This window comes from Sinohyriopsis cumingii, unplaced genomic scaffold, assembly GCF_028554795.1.
Source record: "Sinohyriopsis cumingii isolate HCF-2022 unplaced genomic scaffold, ASM2855479v2 utg000360l, whole genome shotgun sequence".
NCBI lineage: Eukaryota > Metazoa > Mollusca > Bivalvia > Unionida > Unionidae > Sinohyriopsis > Sinohyriopsis cumingii.
In genome coordinates, this window is record NW_028315892.1 from 1374333 (window position 1) to 1399639 (window position 25307).

General features: G+C 34.4%; 1 protein-coding gene across 5 annotated transcripts in view; it reads left to right on the plus strand.

Annotated features, from left to right (window-relative positions):
* Positions 1 to 1026: 1026 nt before the first annotated feature.
* LOC149774245 (uncharacterized) overlaps positions 1027 to 25307 on the plus strand; it is an 85792-nt gene continuing 61511 nt past the window's right edge. For all 5 annotated transcript variants that reach the window (XM_089945566.1, XM_089945569.1, XM_089945567.1 and 2 more), the window contains exons 1-4: positions 1027 to 1548; positions 3900 to 4045; positions 6863 to 6930; positions 17141 to 17431. In XM_089945566.1, the coding sequence (XP_089801692.1) occupies positions 6870 to 6930; positions 17141 to 17431 (352 nt within the window). In that variant the 5' untranslated portion in view covers positions 1027 to 1548; positions 3900 to 4045; positions 6863 to 6869. The remainder of the gene's footprint in view (positions 1549 to 3899; positions 4046 to 6862; positions 6931 to 17140; positions 17432 to 25307) is intronic.

Sequence of the window (25307 nt, forward strand, 5' to 3'; positions counted from 1 at the left end):
ATAATGTGATTCCTTTCCGTCGTAAGCTGCTTTTGATAACTTTTGTTCTTTTTGCTTTTCAGACAGATAAACACACACCAAGTCATCACACGTAAGCGTTATCCTTGCAAATGCTACATCTGTTCGGTACTTGAAAACTGAGGTTCAGTAGCACAATTTTTATGTTTTTTTTATCTTCATGTTTCATCTGTATCCTTAATACTTGTATGTTGGTGTATTAGGACAAAATATCACGAAATCTATTTTAGCTTTTTTTCTTTCTGTTCTCGGATTTATTTTCTGTTCAGTCAGGATTTAATGCCAGTCAAAGATGTAATGCCATGCTGCTGATGAAACAAAATAACCGTACTGATTTTTTCCAACTTTAAATATAATTGCATATAATTTCAGTACCACAAGGAAATCAGTTAGCAGTTGTTCTGAACGAGATGATACAAAGTTGCGACAGATCGTTTTATTTTGCAGCTTTGATGATGATTTTTAAATTGAAGCCGTATGCAGCCATTCGGCAGCATTGTTATGTCCGTTCGTTTTATGGTAGGTGAATGTTATTCATGGAAGATAATAAGAAACTGACGTATTTTTGTTAGGGGTGGGGACTGGCATCCGCGCGGGGGCCAGGGGTGGGGTAGTTAGACCCTCCATTTTTAAGAGAATCCATTGTACAGTCTAACACATCCCTTTGACTTGGCTATGCACTCCCTGAAAGATTCACGTAGATGGGGATTTTAAAAAAATAGTTTATGCTTTCAAATAGCTTACAATGCCCCCCACCCCACCCCAACCCGTATAAATCTTGCTCTGATTTAAAGCACTAACAGCCCTCTGAAAAAATTCGTGTTGATTAAACTATATTTTCTGAAAGAAAGGTAAACAAACATATCCTTGACTGAAATACCCCGCTTTGTTCATCATATCATTTTGTATAATACATTCAAATGATATGAGCTTTAGAGTTTACATCGAGCCAGTTAATCGTTGCATGAGCCGGTTAAAACCAGATTATTTGGGTAAGTAATTAACTAGGCAAAGCACTGTACTAGTTCGCTGCTGACTCACATAAGTGAGAAAACATTCAAGTTTGAAGATAAAAAGCTTTGAAGTCAAGGGTAAGGAGACTTTCACTACAGACAACGTGAACAGAAACACTGAAAACGTAAAATTGTAATCCGTGAAAATGACATAGATCACCGAAGTTAGAGTGCATATTTGACGCGGTATTGTCGAGACCGATTATAAGCTGTAAGAAGTAAGTGAGCAAATGTGTCATAGAAACGTTTGAGTTTGCCACCATGCAACGATAAGAAAACACTTTTAATACGGATTAAAACCCGTAATCGATAATAACTTTAAGTACCAAAACAATACAAGGATCTACATTTCGGAATAATTAGACTAACAGACACCCCAGTAAAAAAGGGAGAGAACAACTTGTTGGGCACGTGATAACAACGTGTGCAGTTCATATACCCGTCTCATTTGGCCATTAATCTGGCTACGATGACTTAGCTCCGAAGAAGATGGTTGGTAGGTGGTGGATATAGTCTGGTAAGTAACTCTTGGCGCCAACATAACTTTCCCCCATTATCAATTAGCAGGTCGCTGTGCGATCGTTAAACTGAGGTACATGCACATATGTGCGCATACCTCATTAATTCAACAATCTAATCTAATCAACATAAATTGAGTCATACGGAAAATCACCGTGTTCTGTAACTGTTCATTATAGTCATACAATGTAAGACATAGCACATAATGTTTTTGTTTTATTGCTATCACCCCCAGAAAAAATGTGTGAAGTGGCTTACTAAGTTCATTCTTGCACTCTTATGGAAATCCATCTACTGTTTCGCTGACCCCAATATGAGAACGGCATCAAAAATATACTACAGCCATCATAAGCACAGGGACTAGTACCGTTGCTTCCAGTGTAACTCTCAATCATATATAGAATATAAAATAGTAGGCAATATCGCATTAAAGATGAATAATATCCAACTTTAGTTTATATCTCTAATACGCATGGCTTTCAAAATATGATAAATTCCAAGCCTTGATCTGATCGAGATCATCCTCAGATTAAATCCCCCCCCCCCCCCCGCGCGTGATATTGCCAAATAGTAGTGTTTAACTGACAGTTAAACTGTAAGCAACGATACGACCTTCTGTAATCATAAGTATATGCCTAATATATGCCGTTCTAGGCCTACTAGGGAGGAAAATCATGCAGTATCTTTACTTATCTTAATCCATATACCACTGTCAGGAGAAATTATGCATTTTATAAAAAAAAATCTAAATAACCATTCTCCGTTTGGTGTGTTCACTACATTGAATTTTAGCTGCATTGGTGTATCTGAAGACTGTGATGGTGCCAGTTTGATGCAGTATGTTGACATAACGTTGTATATAATAGTCTCAAAGTGTTTCAAACTGTATGTTGTACCCCATTTATTGTTAAATGTTTGCTCTTCTAACATCAAAATGTTAACATTATCATAACATAATAAACTGTTATACACTGAAAAACTCCATGAAACCTTTCTTTTCTTCAGCAATACATTTGAACATCAACTCTAATTACATTTTAGGCTAAAGAGATCATTTCATTTATTCTAATAAAGCAAAGAAAAAAAAATGATTGTAAAATTTCAAAACATCAGATATATCAAGTGATACACCTTGATCTGGGATGACCCCAAAGTCTTGACCCTGTGTACCACTTAGGTATGCCCTTTAATATTTTTAACTTCCATTTGGTACATATCCTGTATATAAGATTTGTTGCGTAATTATAAAACTACTTCCATGTACTTTATTCCATGCTATTCATCACTTGTCGCTGGTCACATCAGCCTTAATAAACATACTAGAAGCACAGTCAAAATGTCAGCACACAAAACAGCACCATCCTACCACTGACAGACCTTCTAAAAGATAAAAAAGATCAAGTTGATAATGTATGATACTATGTATCATGAATCATATTGATGTGTGGCAGAGGTATATCATTTCCCCTCTGATATCCATATACTCCGTGTAGAAAATGCACAAGATCACATCCACTCCAGGGTCATACTTAAGCTGTTTGGGTTCATTTTTCACAGCCTCTTGTGGGTCATACTTCACTATTTGGGTTTGTTTTTCCAGCATTTGTGGTACTTTCTTAGTTGCTTTTCTTGATCTTATTTGCAATGGTACTCTTGTCATCTGATTTCTTCCATTTTAGTGGCTGCACCTTATTAATACTAATACAACCTTTGTTGTGATGTCATGTTATTCTGATGCAATTTTAGCTCAAATCCCCACTTTTCAGAATTTGACCTGGCTTTACTGGGGCAGAGAGACATTTATAAATTGTGTTCAGCACTCTCAGTGTTCACCATCCATTTTTGTTTAACCTTCATTTCATCATTCACACTTTAATTTCTGGAGCAGAGGTGGAAACTAATCAAAATGATGCCTAATGAACTTCATATATGTATTAAATTCATGAACTTAATGTGCATTTGTCTGTGAGATATCTTCATTATAGATACATGTACTTGTATTGTTTTGTCCATCAGTAGTCCAATAAATGATTTGCTCTTTCAGGCATACAACTAAAAGGCGTGTGATTGCCATTGAGAAATTATCAGTTTTATTATCTTTAAGATTTATTTCTCCATCTATTGGTCCATTCATCCATATTGTCATACCTTTTTGATTTTAGAGTAACAATGCCAAACTGCAAGATACCATGCCAAATTTGATATGTATCAAATTCATGGTGAACGTTTGCCAATTACTTTTTGGAATTCATCAGCAAAAATGATACACATGTTGGCTGTTGTTGTTACACATTCACATGAATCAACTAAATCACTATTAATGAATGTTTCTCTTTCACTTTCAATTAGGTATCGGTACATGAATAATGGAAAAATTGTGACTGTTGCTAAGAAGAGGTAATGACCTGAGCCAAGGTTGGAAAATCACCATGACTAGAAGCTGTTCTACTATAGTATTTCCTTGAACATCTGAGCCTGAATTATCCAGGTCAAGAGTAAGCCAGATATTTATAACAGTTTATAAAAGATAAGGGATTGTAACAACCTTGGACTTGTGAGAGGTGATAGTATTTTGTAATTTTGTACTGCTTTCTTGAGCATGTCAAAATGCACTAAATCATTGTTAAAGATCATTTGGTCACCTGTTCTGTTCATTCAGATTTTGCCCATTGGCTTCAGTGATTAGTAAGTGAAATTATCATATCAAATAATATTTGGCTGATAGGGTATACAGCCTGGCCTTACTTCACATCTTCATATCTCAAAAACTGTTAACTTTTTTTTGATATTGTATAATTCATTCATTGCATTTTTAGAAAATACTATTGTCTGCTCAGGCAAAAATAATTTTCCCGTTTTAAATAATTGCTAAATCTGGTGTATTTTGAACTAATTCAGGTTCATTAAGCACATGGGGGCGGTCATTTAAATCAGCTCTCTGCTTTAAGCAGTGGATTGTTTCCCTAAATAATGAAAGAAATTCAGTCACAATACATGGAAGTAGCACAGAGGTATGCACACATTCCCTCCATTGTGTATTTTGCAAATGCAGACAACTTAACTTTATAGCGATTCCACCTTTCAGAAATAATTATAACTGGACCAAAGCATTCTCTTCTCTAGTTGTGGTATCAAAAATTTTTGAAGGTTTTAATTTTCCATTTGCATATATGCCCTAAACCTAGTGATGGATTCTCATCATACTTGGCATGAATCTTATCTGGCAGAACATTTATGAAAATCCATGTTAGTATTTAAAAACAAATGGTTGTCCAAAAGATTTTTCTAGGCCACTAAAATTGCAGTAATCAGGCAGCAAAATCTAGTCTGTAAAATATGTGGTTTTATACATTTGATAATCCTAATATGGTTCTTCTGACAGTGATTACTAAGTAGTAAGTGAACTGAATTTTGCTGCAAATTCTAAACAAATTAGTAACTTCATTTCTCAATAAATGATACCAAAAATATGTTATTTAATCAACATCTGGATTATAATATTCATCAGTTTTCCCGTATATTCTGAAAGCATCAAGGAACTCAAACATCAATATGAAAGAACCAATTTCATTCTGTCTGTCTATAAACTATAATTTATCCTGTGTATGTAACATATTGTTAGCATTGTCAAAACTTTTGTATGTATTATGCATGGAGACATACTTTTAAAGTTCAGAATTACATTACTGTTTAAGCTTCAAGTGTTTGCAAGCTTTATTCATGTTGTTAATATAAAGCTAATGCTAAATACTATTAACAGAATAACTTTGGTCTTCACATTAATGGATCTTGTTTTGTTTGCTAAAATTTATATGTATAGTTAATAGATTATTTGACTTGATTTCACCATGTGAAATATATTTTCCTATTACGCTGCATCTGAATGCATCATGCAAATGGCCAAATTAATTTGTGTATTTTAAATCATTTTATATTTTAAGAAAACAGGAGGAAAATGTCATAATTAGCATAGTGCAATCATTTATCCTTATAATGTATTTACATAGATTTGTGTACAAGTAATTGCCTTTTGAAGTTTTCCATATCTATTCACTATTAAGATAAAGGTGCTTCATATTTTGGAGAGGTTCACTACAAATACAATCATAGCATGTAGCTACGTCATAATAATATGAGTAAAGGTGTCTCTTCTGTGCGTAGTTCTTGTTTTGCAATACCATAATCAGTACCAGAAAATAAATATACCAGTAAAATCAAACTTAGCATCTTACATATTAATAGCCAATCTGTATCGGTATTTGATGGCTTGAGGTAGGACTATATTATGCAGTTTTCCCCTTTCTTCTTTTAAAGGTATTACATGTACTAAATTAACTACTGAATGTCATTTGTAAGAAAACCTCTTCACTGATGCCTAATTAATTGCTGAGGGCATTAATAAGGTACTCATATATGTTAACTTTCTTATATATTTCATTATTTTTTGTACTTTTCTGATGAAATTCAGTGCATTAAGTGTAAGTTCAGATGCATCAGGGCAGCATTTATTGTTTGCAGCTCTGACAACTTATGCAAAGTCAGCATAGTTACATTTGATTAAAATGACCCAATTTTAATGCAAAATATTTGTCCAGAACTGGCAGGGTTACATCTGTTTGTATTGTTATCCTGCTAAAGCCTGCAGAACTTGAACTCAGTAGATACTAGACAGCTTCTTTTCTTTTAAGTTTTTATGCTTCTATCTGTTAAACTTGAAGAAACAATCTTCACTAGTTATCTAATAAGCAGGAAAACCTTTAGATGTGAATTACTTTCTTGCAGAATACTTCAGTATGAATATCAGTACATATGTTTAGACTAAATATTTTACAAAATCAACTACAATTGCTTTCCATAATCAGGATATTCTTTTGAAGGAAACTTTAATTTAGTAGTGTTTTCTACCCTCCTTCCCCATTTGTTATGGTTGGATGTTTGTAAATTTTCTCCTATTCCAATAATAGCTACTTCTGCATGTTTGACAATCTTAAGATTTTTTGGTGCTACATTGTGACTTGACAGGTATGTAACATGTTAAAATGCAATTTGTCAAGAAATCTCACATGTAAATTTCAGTACTCTGTTTGGCAGTTAAACAGAATATGGGAAGAAGACCCTAACATCTTGTGAATTTCTATACCTTATTTAATTGTTACTTCGTATTGTAGGAATCCCATCAGAGGAGTCTTGTTTTCTGTACATGTGCAGTATATGTAAAAGTAAGTCAGTTTCTCAGTAGGTTTAGAGTGTGCAAAATGATATTTAATTCTTAAATAAATTTCATTTATGCATGTATGTTTTGTACATTTTAGATCAACCATGAAGTTACATTTCATATTCTGCTTTCTTCTGCTAACATCATTCACTGGAGTACAATCAGGTATGTTTTATTTATATCCTATTTTGTATATTCTGCCAGTGTTTACTGGCTTAATGACATGTACTTTATGTTGTAATATATGTACAGTACAGCTCAGTTGAATTTTTGTGTCGGTATCATCAAATAAGTTATGTTCTGGAACATTGGAGTAAAGAAAACCTTCCTTGATTCTTTGGTGGAGGAGATTAAAATTTATGAACATGTGCAGCATTGTTCTATAAAGGGTTATTTATATGTCAACTACACTGCTCACTTGGCAGTCAAACATTTTCCACGCATGAGTGAATTGTGCATTTTTCAGCTATTCATTCAGCACACCCTCAGTATCTTAGAATTTGTTTACCTGCATTCATGTCAATGCTAGATACATCCAAATGAATTCAACTTGGGCTTATTCAAACCAGGTCACTGTATGCTAAGGCATTAGCACAGACCTATAAGTGTTAAAGCGTTCAAAATTCTCCAGCCCAGCCTGACTCATTCTTCTGTCAAGGCAAAAATATTCGCAATGTACTCAACTCCCATTGCTTCAGAATCAATACTACATTTGAATCTGTATTTCAATGTACATCTTTGGTGAGGGGATTTGGATTTTATATTTTTATGAGTAAACACCTTGTCTTTGATTATTTAGACAATCTATTTTCTAATAATTCCAGTTTGTTTAGACTCTATTATTAATATTAGACTAAGTCACGGGTCAAGGGGTCAAGCTAGACTTTAATTTTAGGGAGAAGTGACTTCTTTTGGACTAAGTAGTGAGAAGTGGGAGCTGAACAGAGAGTGGGTGCAAAGCAAGAAATGCTATATTTATCTAAATGTTTTCTTTCATTTTAATTATGTCCCCTATTTCTCAGTATCCATTTAACATTGGTTTTAAGCAATATTTTATTTTCAGGTTTAGAAATCCATGTTTTACATTTATGATAAACATATTTTGTACATGCATTCTGTACATGGCCATTGTATTCATACTTGAAAGTATATGTTTGGATGGAGATTTATGCAGGGTATTTTGGTCATATGACTTTAAAAGAGCACATTGTCATTAATTTTCACTAATAGGAGTAATGCGATTATTGTCTTGTAAGTTGGTAAAATGGTTAATAAACTACCACTTAAATTCAGTAAATCACAGGGCATTGAAAGTCATTTTTGCTTTGCTATTAGAAAAAGACAAGGTTAACATAAATTAGGTGGCTTAGTGGCCAACTTCGTCTGGTAGCTCAACAGTATGATAGAATAAATGACTTTCAGTATGTTCAGACATTAACAAATTAATAAAAAGCAGAATGGAGCAGAGTCAAAATCTATGTGGAACAGAGGGAGATTGTTCAGGTTTATCCTTGTTATTGCAGGTCACAGGCTAGGACATGCTTTTTTCCAACATGATCAAATTTTCAATAACTTGAACTTGATACCTTTTGTGATAGATTGCCCTGACACTTGAAAAATACTATTGTTACCATATGAAGATGCTCGTATAAGCAAATCTGTAAGAGTTATTATCCTTGTGTGACTTGCACCTGAATGCAGTATAGCTAGATAGACTCTTATGAGTGCAACTGGTATTACAGTTTTCAATGGATCACCATGAAACTTTGTAAAGAATATCATCACCATCTGAGGATGAGAATATTGACAATTTATTTGCCTCTGCAAATTCTGTTGGAATGATTGCACTAATTATATAATCTTGCATAGTTTATGATGGAATCTAAGACAGGTTAGCTTTATTGGTATGGTTCTTCACCAATCAAATGTGTTTTTAATCATCTGTCATCATTTGAAATTTGTTAGCTCATCTCTACAGTGTATAGGTAAGCTATTGTACTAGTATTGACTGTAGTATCCTCACAGATAAATGCATATTACGCTCGATAAATGTCAACCATGCTTTCTATGTAGGTTCTAGGCAACAGTTTTGAGAGGATTTTGTAGTTTCTACATCCCAATGGGAGGGGACTAAGAGGATAAATGAGTACATACTTGTACAAATGTACATTGTGTATTCTGGATTAAATTTGTGGTTTAATTCAGGTTTTATTTCAAGTTATATCTGGACTTACAGGGATGGATCTTGAGACCCTCATCCCATTGGAAGGTTACCCTGATCTGTATTTCACACTTGACTAACTCTGTTCAAATTTTGTAATTACATTTATTTCTCAATGATAGAATCATCAAATTATAGGATTGTATGCATCTCTCTTAATATCATACCCTTACCACAAAGGAAGGTCACTGTGATCTACATTTCATATTTTATTGGCTTAGGTTACGTTTTCGCATATAGCTCATGACCAACTTAGATGTTTTCACCTGTATATATATATATATATATATATATATATATATATATGCACCCAGATTCTTCATGATCACTATAGTTTTTTTTTCATAAATGTAGGTCATGGTGGCATTTCACTGGCTCTGGTTAAATGTGTTAATAAATTATATCTTAAGGTGTTGTGCCAAAATCATCATATTAAATAATTATATTCTTCTCTGCTAGTATGATACCCATGTGACTGACATAAATTTTACATTTTATTGTCTTATGTTTAGTTTCTTTATTTATCTATGTCAAAATATCATTTAGGCAATATCTATATATATATGTAATACTGTTATTCCTAGAGTCATGAAAGTTTATCTTAATAAGTGATACACTATCATCACAGAGGTTGGTCACTTTGATCCATTTTTCATGCTTCACATACTGTGATACAGTTGTACCTGTTAAGTTTATTTCTGAGCTTGGTTTATGCTACATTTATCAAGCTACATGAATGCGTGCATCTCTGATAGTACCAAACTCTTATCACAAAAGAATGCCACTGTGACCAGCATTTCATATTTTTTTGACTTCAGTTGCATTTTTGCATTTAGCTTGTGACCCAGCAGATTTTACCACCCTGTATATACACTGTTATAAATAGATTTATGAAACCTGATGAGAGAATGCATCTTGATGAACATTACACTCTTTTGATAAAAAGTTCATTGTGACCTATATTTCATGCTTCATTCACTTTGGCTAAATGTGTCTGAAGTTTATTTCACGAGCTCTTTTCATGCTAGAATCATCATACTAGACGATTATAATTGTCTCTATTAGTACCAAATCCTTACACAAAAGAATGTCACTCTCCTAGTAATTTTAGATACAACTTGCTACTACACCTCAACATACAAGTAGGTCACTGTAACCAATATTTCACATTTCATTGAGTTTGGTTGACTTTACCATTTTTGCCATTGATGCTAGATGACAATTTTTAAATCTCACTTTATATTAAGCCCATACACAGAAAGGTCACTATGACCCATCTTTTACATTTTATTGGCTTAGGTTGTGGCATTAAGCCTACAACAACATACATTTAGGCATGCTTTGTGTATGCTGTCCCATATAAAATCATGAAATTTGGGAATGCATCTTTGCAAGCACTACTCTCTTATTTCATTAGTAGGTCATATCAAACATAATTTCAAAAACTGTTCAGCAAAGCCATTTATATTCTGGAACATACTGTCCCATATGCCTCTGTTTAATGGGAACAAAAATACATAATGATAATGTACAAAGTTCTTTTTGTTATACACCTGTTCGGAGATTCTGCTAAGATTGTGTAACTACTGGTACTTTGTACTGCCAAGGATGGACAAGTTGGTACAAAGCCAGATTTCCCCACATTTCATTAAAATCAATTGAAACGAAATGAACTTAATGCATTTCTGACCTTTATAGGAGCTTTGTTGATAACAGGCAATGTCACAAACCAACACCAGGATGGTGGTGTATTCCCATGTCCAAGTTTCCTCTGACCCATCCCACTCCATGTAGCTAATTTGCCATAATTATTGTTGGGATGTGAGATCAAAGCCAATTGTGTATCAAAAGGTTGGAATTAGACACCACCACATTCTAGCAGCATTGAGTAGTCATTTAGTACTATGTACCAAACGAACATAAACAAGCTTACTTGTAGCCATAACACTTGCTTGAAATCGATAGGAAGATGAGTTTAATTCTCAGAAATTCTGAACATTATATTTATTATGTATTTAATAAACTGATAATTACAAGATGAAACTTCAACATTGATAAAATTTGACCTGGTACTCACCATGTGCATGGCTAGTCACATGAATAAACAAATATCACCAATCTCCATGTCCATCAAATCAGAGGTCCAATAGGCATGTGATAGTAACAATAAACCCCTTCCCAATGTTGTTGTTCAAAACATTAAAAGTTAATAAACGAGTGTCAAATATTGTAAATAGAAGCATACTTATTTCTCAGTATATTTATTCCGAGAACAACAACCAGAAACCTGTCACAGCAAGCTGGAGAAAGCTGGATTCGTAGAGCAGAGAGCACATCTCAATGTGGTTGACACGTGATACCAACAAAAGCTTTGCGGATATGTGCTCTCTATTCTTGAATCTGGCTTTCTCCAGATGGTGGTGAATTCTGACTTTCAGTAGCCAGTTGGCTCTACCTCCACACCCCGACATAAATGTCAAAATATCTCAAATTGGATATGAAGGGTCAGAGGAAACTCAGACTGCATTATCCCCTACCTCTCACTAATGCAATCCACACACAATTAACAACTGTCTTTCACAGTTCAATTATAACATAATTTGTTTAAGGTCCTCACATGCACTGCATAAAGTGTTTAATTTTAGTGGCTTGGTTCAAGGGAAATCCATCAACTTCAGCATGTCTTATAGATCACACAGTTTATGATTATCCTTAAATAGTAAGCAGCCAAATGCAAAACAAGATGGTTCCTCAGCAAGCAGGATGAAGTTATTAATTTGTCTTGAACAAAAATAAATAAAAGCATGGATTACTATCTATGAAGCCGAAATAGTGGTCCTTTAATTTCTACTGCTTTGTGCACCAGCAGTGTAGAAGGATCTCTTTGACAGCAACTATACATGATGAGTCTGGCGTCTAGGCTTCCTCACTTGTTAAGCTGCAGCAGCAATCCATATGTTTCAATAGTTGGATAATCATGGGAATTCAAGCGATCACTGCATGATGTCCATTTTAACAGATTAGAGAGGCAGAATTATAACATCCATATATACCATTACACCACCTGAATCCGTTAGAAAGATAAGTTAGCACTTCTTCTGGTGCTGTAATGTTGTTGTCAATCACTGTCAAAGTTGACGTTTACGTGTGATTACATCTCATGAAAATAGATCAGCTTCTGACAGTCTTTAATGATGTGACACAGTTAACTTTCAAGACTAACACATTTAACAATTTGTCAGTAGATGAATACTGAATACTGTTACGAAATGCCGATATGGCTCATTTAGTCTTCCATACTTTTCTTTTAATCAGGTTGTCTTGTTTCACGCGCCGTAATATTTCTGTAAATGTAATTTTTCGTCGTATCGTGTGACGCTTTTATTGCTCGCGTGGCTCTACTATATATATCGGGTAGAGATGTTGAAGGGCACAGCCAATATAGAGGGAAGCTCTTAAACATATTCAGCTGTCGGGCAGGTGCCATTGTAATTTCGTTAAAGCCAAACAGTTGGGTGAGTCGAATGTTTTTTCTAGTCAACTCTTTTTATTATTTGCAATAATTATTCAGTTTCTTAAAAGCACATTCATTGTTGTATTATGTGGTCACATCGTTTATCGTATTTGCAATTCAGTTTATTAAGATATAACCTAGGCAATGTGGTAACGAGTTAATTTCGTCTAGTCGCTATCACGACTAATTTCGAAAACATTATGTTTGTATTAATGTCATAGCATTACGTATGTTTGTTTTTATTGCATAGCATTCCTATGTCATACTTCGTACCTATCGTATATTCTTATAGTTGCAACAAAACCCATTCCAATTAAATTAGACTATTGGAAAGGTGTGTTTATTTTCCATATTCAGCTCGCCGGTTATGAGCAGCTGGATGGGCTTGTGAATACCATGATGTCTGGTGTGCCATAACTAGTATAACCCACCTATTCAGTGCCAGCGTACGGGTACAAGTGCGGAGGGGAAAGTGGCCGTGCCAGAGAGAAGGCCGTGTCAGCGTGTATTTTCCAATAACAAGTAGTGTATTGACTACAAGTAAAGGACAATAACAAGTAGTGTATTGACTACAAATAAAGTTCAATAACAAGTAGTGTATTGACTACAAGTGAAGAACAATAACAAGTAGTGGTTTGACTACATGTGAATTATGACAGTAGTGTCTGACTACATAAATGTTTGCAACCAGTAGCTGATTATATGGGTTTGCAACAAGCATTTGTTTATATGAACGTTTGCTAGAGATATTTGTGTACATGAAGTTTACATGAAGTTTCTAGAACTTTTTGACTACTTGAGTGTGACATAGTAGTCAAAGTATATTTCATATGTGTTTTATATTCATTTTATATACTTTTCTGTGTTATTTTCATATCATTAGTACCAGTGTTTAATATATTGTCATTTGTCATCCATGAACGTGTTTATTGTTTCTTTAAAACCCTGCCCGGTCTCAAAGGGTCAGCTCGATTACGTTACGAATACTCATTGTTTTACAGTACAGGAAGAAAATTTACCGGTAAAAACTGCCATATACCAGTGTAATGGAGTCTCTATTGTATTAAGACAGCTGCATTATGTTGAGGCATTGTCCATCTATATTGTCTGGCATATAACATTTTAATTTTTCGAGAGATGTTTTTGAAAGTTTGAATTATATATATTCTAACAGGGTTAAACACACAGCAAAAGAATATGTACTCTTTTCTGGGGGATAATATTTGAACCAATCAAGATATTTTAATGAAAATTTTGTTCACATATATATCATGACTAGCAACATACTAAAGCCCTTGCCTTTAAATCAGAATCATGGCTGGGGAGAATGTAATTATGTGACTCAACTTCTCCATGTCTAAAGTCAAACTTTTGAACCACTCAGTATATTTTTTCAGTATATTTTTTACAAAACTTATATATTACTACCGGTAGATGGTGTATTTCATAACATACCAGGAAAATGAAATTCAGTGTTTCATATCGTTTTTCAGAATATTATAACTTAAGAACCACTTGAAGATGTATCAGACTTTAAACTATATATATATATATATATAGAGAGAGAGAGAGAGAGAGAGAGAGAGAGAGAGAAGAGAGAGAGAGAGAGTATATCTGTAGAGAGAGAGAGAGAGAGAGAGAGAATATATAATTTTATATATATATATATATAGAGAGAGAGAGAGAGGGAGAGAGAGAGACAGACAGAGAGATAGACAGAGAGACAGAGTATATCTATAGAGAGAGAGAGTATATATATATATATATATATAGAGAGAGAGAGAGATTAGACAGTGTTCCACATACCATAGCAATGCTCCCAGCATCAGATAACAGGGAAAATATAAATTAGTGACCTTGATCCATGGTATCCATGTATAAGTGTAAGTTTTGAACCTCTGAATATATTTTAATGAAGTTCTAGCCTGTAGTATATCTTGTCTTGACAGTGGCTTGCACATTTAGTCACACCCTCTATCCATATGGTGAATATAGTAGTGCAAGTGATTGTCCTGTTCCCTTAATCAAGGATTGACCTTCTGATCCATAGAGACATCTGAAAAGCTTTACCCAGTTTTTACAACTGTAGGTCATAAAATATGTAAAAGAAATGAAGTGATACCAACAATTTATTAAGCAAAATTCAACAACCAATTTATTTTGATAGGTTGCAAAAGAAAATTAAAAAGACACACTATAATGAAATAAATTAGACACACTATAATTAAATAAATTACAAATAGTCCTAAATGTCTTATCATGAGTCCAAAAATATAGAATGCTGCAAATGAATTCCAATAGTCTTGAATGACCCAGTATACTAGTTATGCAATCCATAATGTCCTAGAATGAATTAACTCAAATCCAAAGTAGTGTATTAATCCAAAGTCAGTGAACTCTCTAATAATTCCAATGTATAATTCGAATAAATATTCTTCTGTCAATGCCATTTCTGATTTTGGCAACACAGCTGTAAACTCAGTAGATTCCAGAGACCAATCTAAAACAGGAATTAATTAATTGTTGACCAAGTCATTATTTATACACATACCGCATGATTTATGAAGCAGTATCATGTTCTGGAATTCCACTTGAAAATTCCTTTAACTCATAAACTAGGCTAGGCCTTGAACTCAAATTCTAGGAAACGTCTTCTTTACAACTTAGTTTATGACAAAAATCAGGTATGCAAAAACTCCATCCCAATACAGCAATCATGGACACAAGTCAAGCACACAGTATACACAACACAGGCCACACTCTGTCATTCAGTTAAGTCCCTACATGTGGGCTAAGTTCATTAATAGAGCAGAGGTGATACATGAGTATCATTTGAAGTTTTAGATGGTTAAATATGCAAAATAAGGATGAAATTCAATGAATAACAATTCAGTAATGAAAAGACTCAAATTTCATTTTACATTCCTTCTGCTCAAGCCTTTAGCCTATTGCGTCACTTGATTAGCAGCATGAGATTGATTTCGACATGTCCTTGTATTTCTACTCATCTGTTGTATCCTTTCTCTCTCCGATGTCTCCCACTTCCTTCTCTTCCTCTCCAACTTTCCTCCAAATTCCTTCTCTTCCTCCTCATTGACTTTTTCTTGACTCCTCCTCCACTTTCACTCCCATGACTACACTTCTGTCTCAGCTACAGTCTCAATTCTGTCTCCAACTCTTGAAGACTTGGGACCCAGTGGAACTGGAAATTCTCTGACTCTAAAAGCTTCCTGTGAAAACAAAAGGATGGTACAGTCTCTTTTCTTAGCCCTCTCGTCTCACACTATACAGTCTATCATCACATAAGGGCTATTCATTTTATTCATTCATGCATTCGTTCACATCGAGATACCCATACTTTCTTGTATGGTAAAACAAACATAATACACCACGATATCAGTGACTTAAACATACATCAGTAAATTCTGTTACATCAGTACATATTCCTAATCCCATTATACCAAACAATATCACAATTATCAGATGCATTTCTTTACCCTACAGCTCGTGCAAAGTATGGAAATATTCAAATATCCATGCTCTGATATATGCATACATCCATAGTAACTAATCTTACATCCTTCAACCATGTTTCCAAATTCACAATTCAAGCATTGGTAAATTCTAATATAACGCATTAATAAATGCACTGATTTACTGCAAAGTATCCTAATAGTGAATTACAAAATTAATTTTGACCATTAGCTAATAATCTATTTGATTCTGCTCTTTAATCTAATAATTCCCTTTGTAAGGCTTAAGACCATTTCTCAAATATGCATGTAAATGAAACACTACAAAGGTAATTCTACATACTAAACAATCCTGGTAATCAAGTGCACATACTACAGATAATTACAATTATGATGCCATACTATTCTGCAAAAATCGAGTGAATAACTTACTGACCTTTTTTAAGCTTTGTCTTTCCTTAGAATCTATTTCTAAGTTCTGCCACCAGATTATGAGTGGCTTCTTTCTCAGAGTAAACCCTATTGATCTGCAATCCTTCCAGGCAAATACTTAATTACTCTTCATGATTTCAGAAGGTATCATTCAGGCCCGAATTGTAATCATGCCCTCTGTCTCAATGTTTGATTGGATATCGCTTTGGATTGATTCAAACAAACTTAGCAGACAGTGTCCATCTTGCTGTCTGTCAGTGTGGGGACAGATAAGAGCATGCCCAGTTCACCCCATGGACTTTCCTTTTGATCCTCGAACTAACCGTCAACTTATAGATGTGATAATGGCAAGACTTTGTTAGGTGACATGACTGGTCGCCATTGCCGACTCAAATTTCCGGTCTCAGGCTGGTCATGGTAACCTTGCTTAAGAGTTCAACACTAACCCCATGGCAGTCTTTAGAGATCAAACACAAGGCTGCAGCAATATTCCCAAGACAGGTAGATTATAGCTTATACCTGACTTTAGCTGGGTGCTTAGCAAACATGACAGCCTACAGCGTTGAACATCTTAAGGCTCACTTGAGCAGCTGATTTCTTAACATGATATTCTCTCCAGTTGACTTGATCATCATTATTAACATAAATTACTGAATATTTTCTTTGGTTTAATTAATAGTAAATATGCAAACTGAATGATAATGATTGAATAAACTATTGCCTTCTCTTTTCCAGAAGAAAGACTGGTTTACCGAGAGAGTTGTGCCCTTTTGTTTGAAAATGTAGTAGCAGATAACCCAGAAAAAGATGTTTCCCTATATATCAATGGGGCCAAACAACCCAGCCTTATTGTAATATTTAGGTTTGTGAATGAAGCTATTACATCAGAATGGAGGATGGATAATTACACCAAGATTTTCATTGATGCAAATAGAAACATCAAGATTGCCAATATAGATAAAAGTTATGAAGGAAAATATTACATTCAATCTTCTAGGAGACGTGAGGTGGTATTGACCATATCAGGTGAGTTTGTAAATTAATTTACCCATCCTTTCACCCACTCATCCAGTCATATAAATACACATACATTCATGACATCCATTAGCACATGCAGCAATTTATCTAATAGTTTTAGTCCAACTCAAAATTAGAAACAAGAATATGTCTTTCAGTATGTATGGTGTGATGTGATTTGGATTTTTTAATGTAGCTTCAACAATTTTTCAGTCATATCGCTATGATGTCTGCAGTGTGGCAGTTTAAAGTGATATCTAGCACTGGTTCATCATGCCGCAGACATGTAGCATGATGTCCCACCCAGTCACATTCTCCTGACACCGGGCCGACCAGTCCTAACATTAACCTCTCAATGCTGAGCGCCAAGCGAGGCAGCTGTTAGTACCGTTTTTATAGGTCTTTGGTATGACTCGGCCGGGGATTGAACCCACGACCTCCCGCATCCGAGGCGGACGCTCTAACCACTAGGCCACCGGAGCGGTCTCAGTATGTATGGTAATAATACTTTAAGCCAGACTTGAATAATTTCAGTTGCTTGCCTGGATTTTGATCTTATTGCATTATGCACTGGTCATTTGAGGTATTTCCATATTTATAGGTTACTGCATTTGTATGGGAAAATACGAACAAGTTTTTCGGATAGAAATACTGCATGACCTTGGGAGTACATTATATCCATCCAACAACACAATTTCATATTTTCACGTACAAATGCAGTAACCTTTTTATTATATGTTCATTTTCTTTTTCTACCTAAGACTTAATTATGTAAACAGAAATACACTACAAGAAACAAAGTAGCTGAATGTATGCCATATTCCAAACTAAATACACGTGTGCATTATGCAACAACAGTACTATTAATGTGCACATAACTCCGCACAGATAAATTTGTACTTAGTAATGTGCTATAGATAACTTTAAAAAGAAAATGGCATTTTTGGCGTGTTGACATCTACAAGTGTGTTTTTATTCTGTCGTCGAATGTTTGAAATCACAATGTGGGAAAATTATGAAGTCTTTCAGTTACAGTCATCATAAAGACACTATGGAATATAATGTTTATTTGAAGTGCATGTGAGTTCAGTATCATAACATATTGCACGATTCTGACTATGTAAAGTTAATGGAGAAAAAAATGAGCATATAATAATAGCCTTTATCCATGTCTTTTCATCTGACTGTATGATAGTCCATCCATAGACTTTCAGTCAATTTTCAAGTTTTCACTAAGAAAATGGTCTCTTGTGGTGCTCTATAATTTTGTTCCATGATGTCACTTAGTTAGCACAACCACATCAGTGGCCCAAATGGTCTAAAGGACTCGTCATTACCGATAACTGCCATTTTATTGCTGTCCATGTGGGTTTGAGTCTCAGGCTCAAGTTAAATTCCATAATGTGGAGGCTTTTAACTATAAATGATTTACAATAATGACACCATGTCTGCATGTTAGGCATTTTCACCATGGAGGGTTTTTCGAGACATCACAGTGAGATTGATAGTTGAACACCAACTCAAGAATGCCTGCCTTGGAAATGAGATATCAGAATTGTTCATATTGGTTATAAAGTTCATGTTGATTTTACACCAGTTTCATTCTGTAGTAAATAACAAATGTTACTTTGAAACACTATTTTTGTATACATCATCATAACACTGTGGACTACCTTGATTTCATTTGGTACATTCTCATTCTGATGGCTGATACATGTTCATCATGAGTGGTTGTCTTTGGAGAGGTAGTCCAAATCCAAAGTTGTTGGGGCAACTTCACATTTTAAAATTCCACTTGTACTACTCTACTACACAATCATCAATATCAGCCATTTTATTTTCTATTTATCCATGACTAGTTTGATACAAAAATGCAAACTTTACTTACCTTAAGTGAATTTTATTTCCAGGACCCACTGAGCAACTGTTTTACTTAGAATCCATCATTTGGGATCTTTATCTAGTTGATAGCCAATAATATTTTCAGCATCCCTGATGGAGCCTGAAAAATGTCGGCTTGGCACAAATTGAGACGGTCACTGTCAGCTAATGCTTCTTTCTCTAGTGCTTAATTCTTATTATTCATCAGATCTGTCAAGGTATATTAAACTCAAAGTATTGTGGAAAACTTGGATTTGTTGATCTGTAGACATTTTTTAAACAAGACAAAGCCAACCTTACTCTGTACATTTTCTTTGTGATTTAATAGAAAGAGCAACATTAGAATAGCACTGATGATGTTGTTAACTAGTATATTAATATTACTCTTACCTTGACTATAATTGCTGATAATAGCAAGATGAAGAAGAAAAACAAGAATCTGATAATAATAATTAGAATGATGATAGAGAATTGGAATTATTATTACTTTTTCAAAATCTTTCTTTTCTTGTATATGTTCTGCTATAATAGGCAACAGACTAATTCTTAAGAGCATCTTCACCAAATTTAATCATATCAGTAGTAACAGAAACAACATTTATCAGATTATGATGATGAAACTGATGTTGGAATAACAACAATATGTGTCACTATTGTTATTGCCCTGTTAGTAATTATTATTGAGCCTAGTACATTTTTGTTTGATATTTATGGCATATACATCTTTTAAATTTGTATACAGCATATTAATTGGAAATTTAAAAGACAATGGAACGTCATTGATGTTCTGGAAAATATTGGCATTAGTATGACTCTTACAGAATTTTTTTCAGTTCCCTTAGAGGCATGAACAACACCACCATTACTAATAATAATAATAATAATAATCATAGTAACTACAGGAACTGCAGTTGCTTGTTATAAACACATCCCCATACTTTGTACTCCCATTTTCCCAACTCTGCTCACCCACCTCTACCCCTTTTTGCTTTGGGTCAGAAAGCAAAATCCATCACATGCGATGATGTTTCTTACAGCTGGGATTGGATATATTAAATTTGGTTACAATATAAATTATATGAATGGCATTGTAATTGCATTTTTTTTGTATATTTGAATTGACACCCACTGAGGAATCCACCAACTTAGAATTGCATCTGTCTTACAGATAGTCATCAGATGAACAATATACAAAATGTTGCAATCTTCACAATGTAGAGATAAAAATGATCCTTAGTTTCTTTATACTAAATATCAGTAATGTCTTTTTTCTTTCCTTTTATAGATGTTGAGGTGGATTTATATAAACAAATGCAATTCTACTAATTACCATCCTGTGTCTAATCTGCCATATTTTAGTCATATAAACCCATTAATGGTGTGCATTGATTTGCAGTGTTGCATATGGGATGTGAAAATCCCGATAAATATTAAAAAAATTATACAAAATATTTAAATCTGCAAGAGCATAATCATGCAGCAAATACGGATTGGGCATCCATTTTCATGGCTCATGGACATTTTAAATGTAGAAATTATCCCTGTTGCTCCTGTACAGTTGCTTCTTTGTTAAACTGTGACTTATGTCATTGGTGATTGTTTCACAGCTTAGAGTCTGATTGCTTTTTTTGTATTATACTTACTCTGATTCATTATCCTTATCAAGGTAAATCCAATCAAAATTAAGTGGTTTTGTAAAGCTCTTATGACCATCGTTTTGGTTTTGTTCAAGAACAGCGGTAGATAGTGCATGCTAAATATGGTTATAATAATAATAATAATAATAATGATAATACTATTTAGACAAGGTAACTAGTTTAGTTAAAGGAACTAATCCACCTTGAAACATTCTCTTATTTACAATATCTACAGTGAAAAAACCAACTGTCAAAACACTTAGCTGCTTAGGTTTAACAGTAGAGAAATGAGTTATTCTGTCTCAAGCTAATGTAACACATGCAAAACTATCAGTAAATAATAAAAATAAAATATTGAAGCAGGATGTATTATTTATAGCCGTTTGTGTGTTATAAAACTTAATCAGTTTAAGATATTAATCATAAAGATAAATATTGGTCAAACGGTTGTGTTTCTTTAATGAAAGGAACATCACATTTGGCCGATTGACATTAGACATGGATGTTTCATTTAAAACATTGCACCTCTAGAATTTTGGCATTCTGGGGTTACCATCTCTCTTTAATTAACTGAAATGGTGATCAACAAAGTTTGAAACTGCAACTACTTCATTGTGACTGGATTAATCTTGATATGGATAAAAGTATCAGAATAGGTACAGTACAGTACAGTATGAATACAGATATTGTACTGTAACCAGTGAAACAGTGTAAATATGGCTTTCCTGCTATGTGGTATACTCTTCTAAACTTGCGATGACACATATTGGTGAAATAGAATAGACATGCATGCAATCTAGTAGCACACGATAGGCTATGCATGGCAGCCAGTATTAATGGTGGAATAAGAACCCGGGAAAATCCCGGGAAGAACCACCGACCCATGAGAAGCTACTGGCAAGCTGTCTCACATACCCACATTGGCCGAATCCTAGACTTGAACCCACGCAGACAGATGTGAGATGGCAGTGATCCGTAATGGAGAGTGCTTTAGACCACTCGGCCACTTGAGTTTTTTTATGGCACGAACATCCACATACAGAGAGAAGCCTTCTATATAATTGTTGACTAATTCATTGCATTTGAAAATTATAACTATTATCTTTGTAGACATAAATCATTTGATTTTTTTGACAAGAAACATTTTTATTAAAGAATGGTTATTTTCAAACACCAGAGTAAGACATTGACCAGTAGCTGATGGGAACTGTCTTAACTGAAATCATTTAAAGTAAGACTTAAGCTATGTACACTTATTGCACTTTGGAGGTGGGATAAACTGCTGGAAGACAGAGAGAGATGGAGGAGATGGAATAAAGCTTGGAACAAATACACTTGTTCTGATTTTTTTTAAAAAGAACTGAAGTTTAGACATGTGTCACAGCCATTACACTTTTTGCCTCAATTTAAGTTAAACTGTCTCCATTTGGGAAAATTAAAAATAATTATATTTAGTTTTTCATGTAAAGTTAAAGACCAGTTTTATATGATAATATGAGAACTTTATATCAAATGCATTTCTCAGTCTAAATTTGTTTCTGACAAAACTTTTTTGTTTTATGTGTTTTTTTTTTTTTTTTGTTGTTGATATTTTCATTAAGTAGTTTATGTATATTTTGAAACATCGGTTAGAGCATCCACTTTGGAATGCAGAGGTCGCATGTTCGAACCCTGGCCAAGTCATACCAAAGACTTATTAGAAAGGGTACTAGCAGCTGCCTTGCTTGGTGCTCAGCATGAAGAGGTTAGTGTTAGGACTGGTCGGCAATGTGTCAGGATAATATGACTGGGTGGGACATGATGCTCTCTGCGGCATGATGCCCAGTGCTAGTCATCACTCTAAACTGACACTGCAGACATTGTAGTGATATGACTAAAATTGTTAAAGCTATGTCAAAATCTAAATCATACAAAAATCAATGTGAAGCATTGAACAGTAGCTGGTACATGTTGGAAATGACTTGAAAGTAAGATTGTCACTCCTTAGCTATTTCCTGGTGTTATATGTAGACATTTTATTTCTCCATTGAAATCACTTTGTTCATCATTTCAGTGGCCACTAATTGGTTGCAACAGTCAGCGCATTTACATTGTACACAATTTCTTGTATTATAAAAGTATTTTTGGGACTCTATATTATTTCAGAGTTTGAGGGTAAAAGTACAGAAAATGTTTTCTCTAGCAAACCTTGTTCCAGTGTTCTTTATCTTACATATCTAATACATATGTATATGTTATGTAATCTCTTTTTGAGTTTTATTTGTATTACTGCTTTCAATAAGTTGCTCAAAGTGGGTCTTGGAAATAGTATAGAAACAAAATGGAAACTATGTCAAATTAATACACAAAGCATTTTTTGAAATATCTGTTGTGAGATGACAACAAAGTTAACGCTTGATGCAGAACAGTATATAAAGTTCTGCTTCTTGTAGATGCTAACATGTATATATGCATAGATCAGCAAGGATGTCGGTTGTAAGCTAAGCAGTTATTTTTTATGTACACTGTGTTATTGACATGGATGGAAAGATGTCCAAGAAATTGAAAACCTCATGTTTACTGCATTAAATGCATTCGTCTTTATGTATTCCTAGCTTGGCTTCAGATAAATGTTACCAATGTATATCTTGTACAGATAAAGGTATGAAATTTACACACACCGTGGTTGGTTCCACTTTATCTGTGGTTTCTTCTAATTGGTTTGTTTAGTGTGTCAATTCATGGAGCAGATGAAATAGAATCAGTGAGGGGTACTGTAAAATCCACTACAGCAGCAATAAAATCTCCGACTTATCCCCTGCCCCTCTGTCCATGTTCACTGGATTGAATAGGTGATCGTGAAACATGATTCAAGAACTTATCTTTGAAGAGAAGTATATGCTTATCCTCCAACACTTCTGATTCTGAAGATGATACAGAAAGCAAGATAATAGTAGTGTCACCTCATTCTGATTACTCCAGTCTAATGTGAAAATTGTGGATTAATGAGCTCATCAATCTCATAACAGAAAAATTAAGAGATCTATATTGCCCCTTATTTGCTCAAGGAACCACAACTTGCAGGCGTTTCACCCAATTCTAGAGTGACTGTCTGGATCTTGTTCAAGAGGCTCTTAAGAACAAACAGTTCTCACAACCAGTGGTGGAGAAATCGCTCAAGCAAGATGGCCCTCCTGCTTTAAAAGGTGATGAAAGTAAATGCAAAATCTTCACCTAACAGGGACAGTCGGAGTTCATGCTTCTTATTACCCCTCATATAATTAAAGGACAACATATCAGTACAGACCCTTTCATCCAGGGAAAACAGGGTTATATATTGCACATATCAGATAAAAACACCAGACCAAATGAATCTGTTTTGTATCATGGCTTTTGAAGTTAGGTCTGCAGAAACAGACATTACATTTGAGTGAAACTGTTTATAAACTGTCATTATCCATGCCATGGAATGGAGATCTGAGTCCACTTCTCCAGCTTATATCTCTGAGATCTTTGATCCAAAATGGCTCAACTCAATCTGGTGGGACTTATAGCCATGGTGCAACAGGTTCCTTTCCTGGGTTGCCCAACACCTTCATAAGGACATGGCTTCATGACCACCACTGTATTTTCAGGAGGGAAACTTTTACCTTTCGAAACTGCTCACCAGTCAGGTTTTCTAGCTGTCTGACATTTTATAGGACTGGAAATTTTCTTTTTTTGCTAAAACTTTTTAACCTGGCAGGGTTCAACTTCTGTGTTATTCCTTATTGTAGTTTTCCCAAATTAATATGATCTGGTAAGTATTATTGAAGAAACATTTTCACTTGAAGAATTTTTTGTTGTATCCAGCTGTTTTTCTGTTCACCTCTCTTTCAGACATATAAAGTTTCATTTGTAAGCTGTACAATAATATAGCATTTCATTGCTGTATTCCTGAATGTCAGTTGCATGTCTTTGCTTTGAATTTATGATTGTGTTATAAATTGATAGACTCAGACATTTCTGTTGTTAAATAATACACTTGTGTGTTCACACATAATTTAATGCTAAATGCAATTGATAAACCAGAAGTAGTTCTTTATGTTATATAGAAAGTATGGGTATATATCTTCTGTTTTACAGGCATTTTGACCAGTTATATAAGATAGGATGCTTCTTTGTGCTCTCCATCCCCCATTTTTCAAATTCTTTATGTTTGCCACTCACTTAGTCATATGTTTCTTTGACAGGCAAGAAAGAATGTGGCATCTCATTATTATATTACTATATGTCATTGCATGCCAAAGCTTTGATTTTATGATTGTGTTATGAATTGATTGATTCAGCCATTTCCACGTTGAACTTTGTGCACATACACTGTTTAACATTAATTGCATTGATAAAAC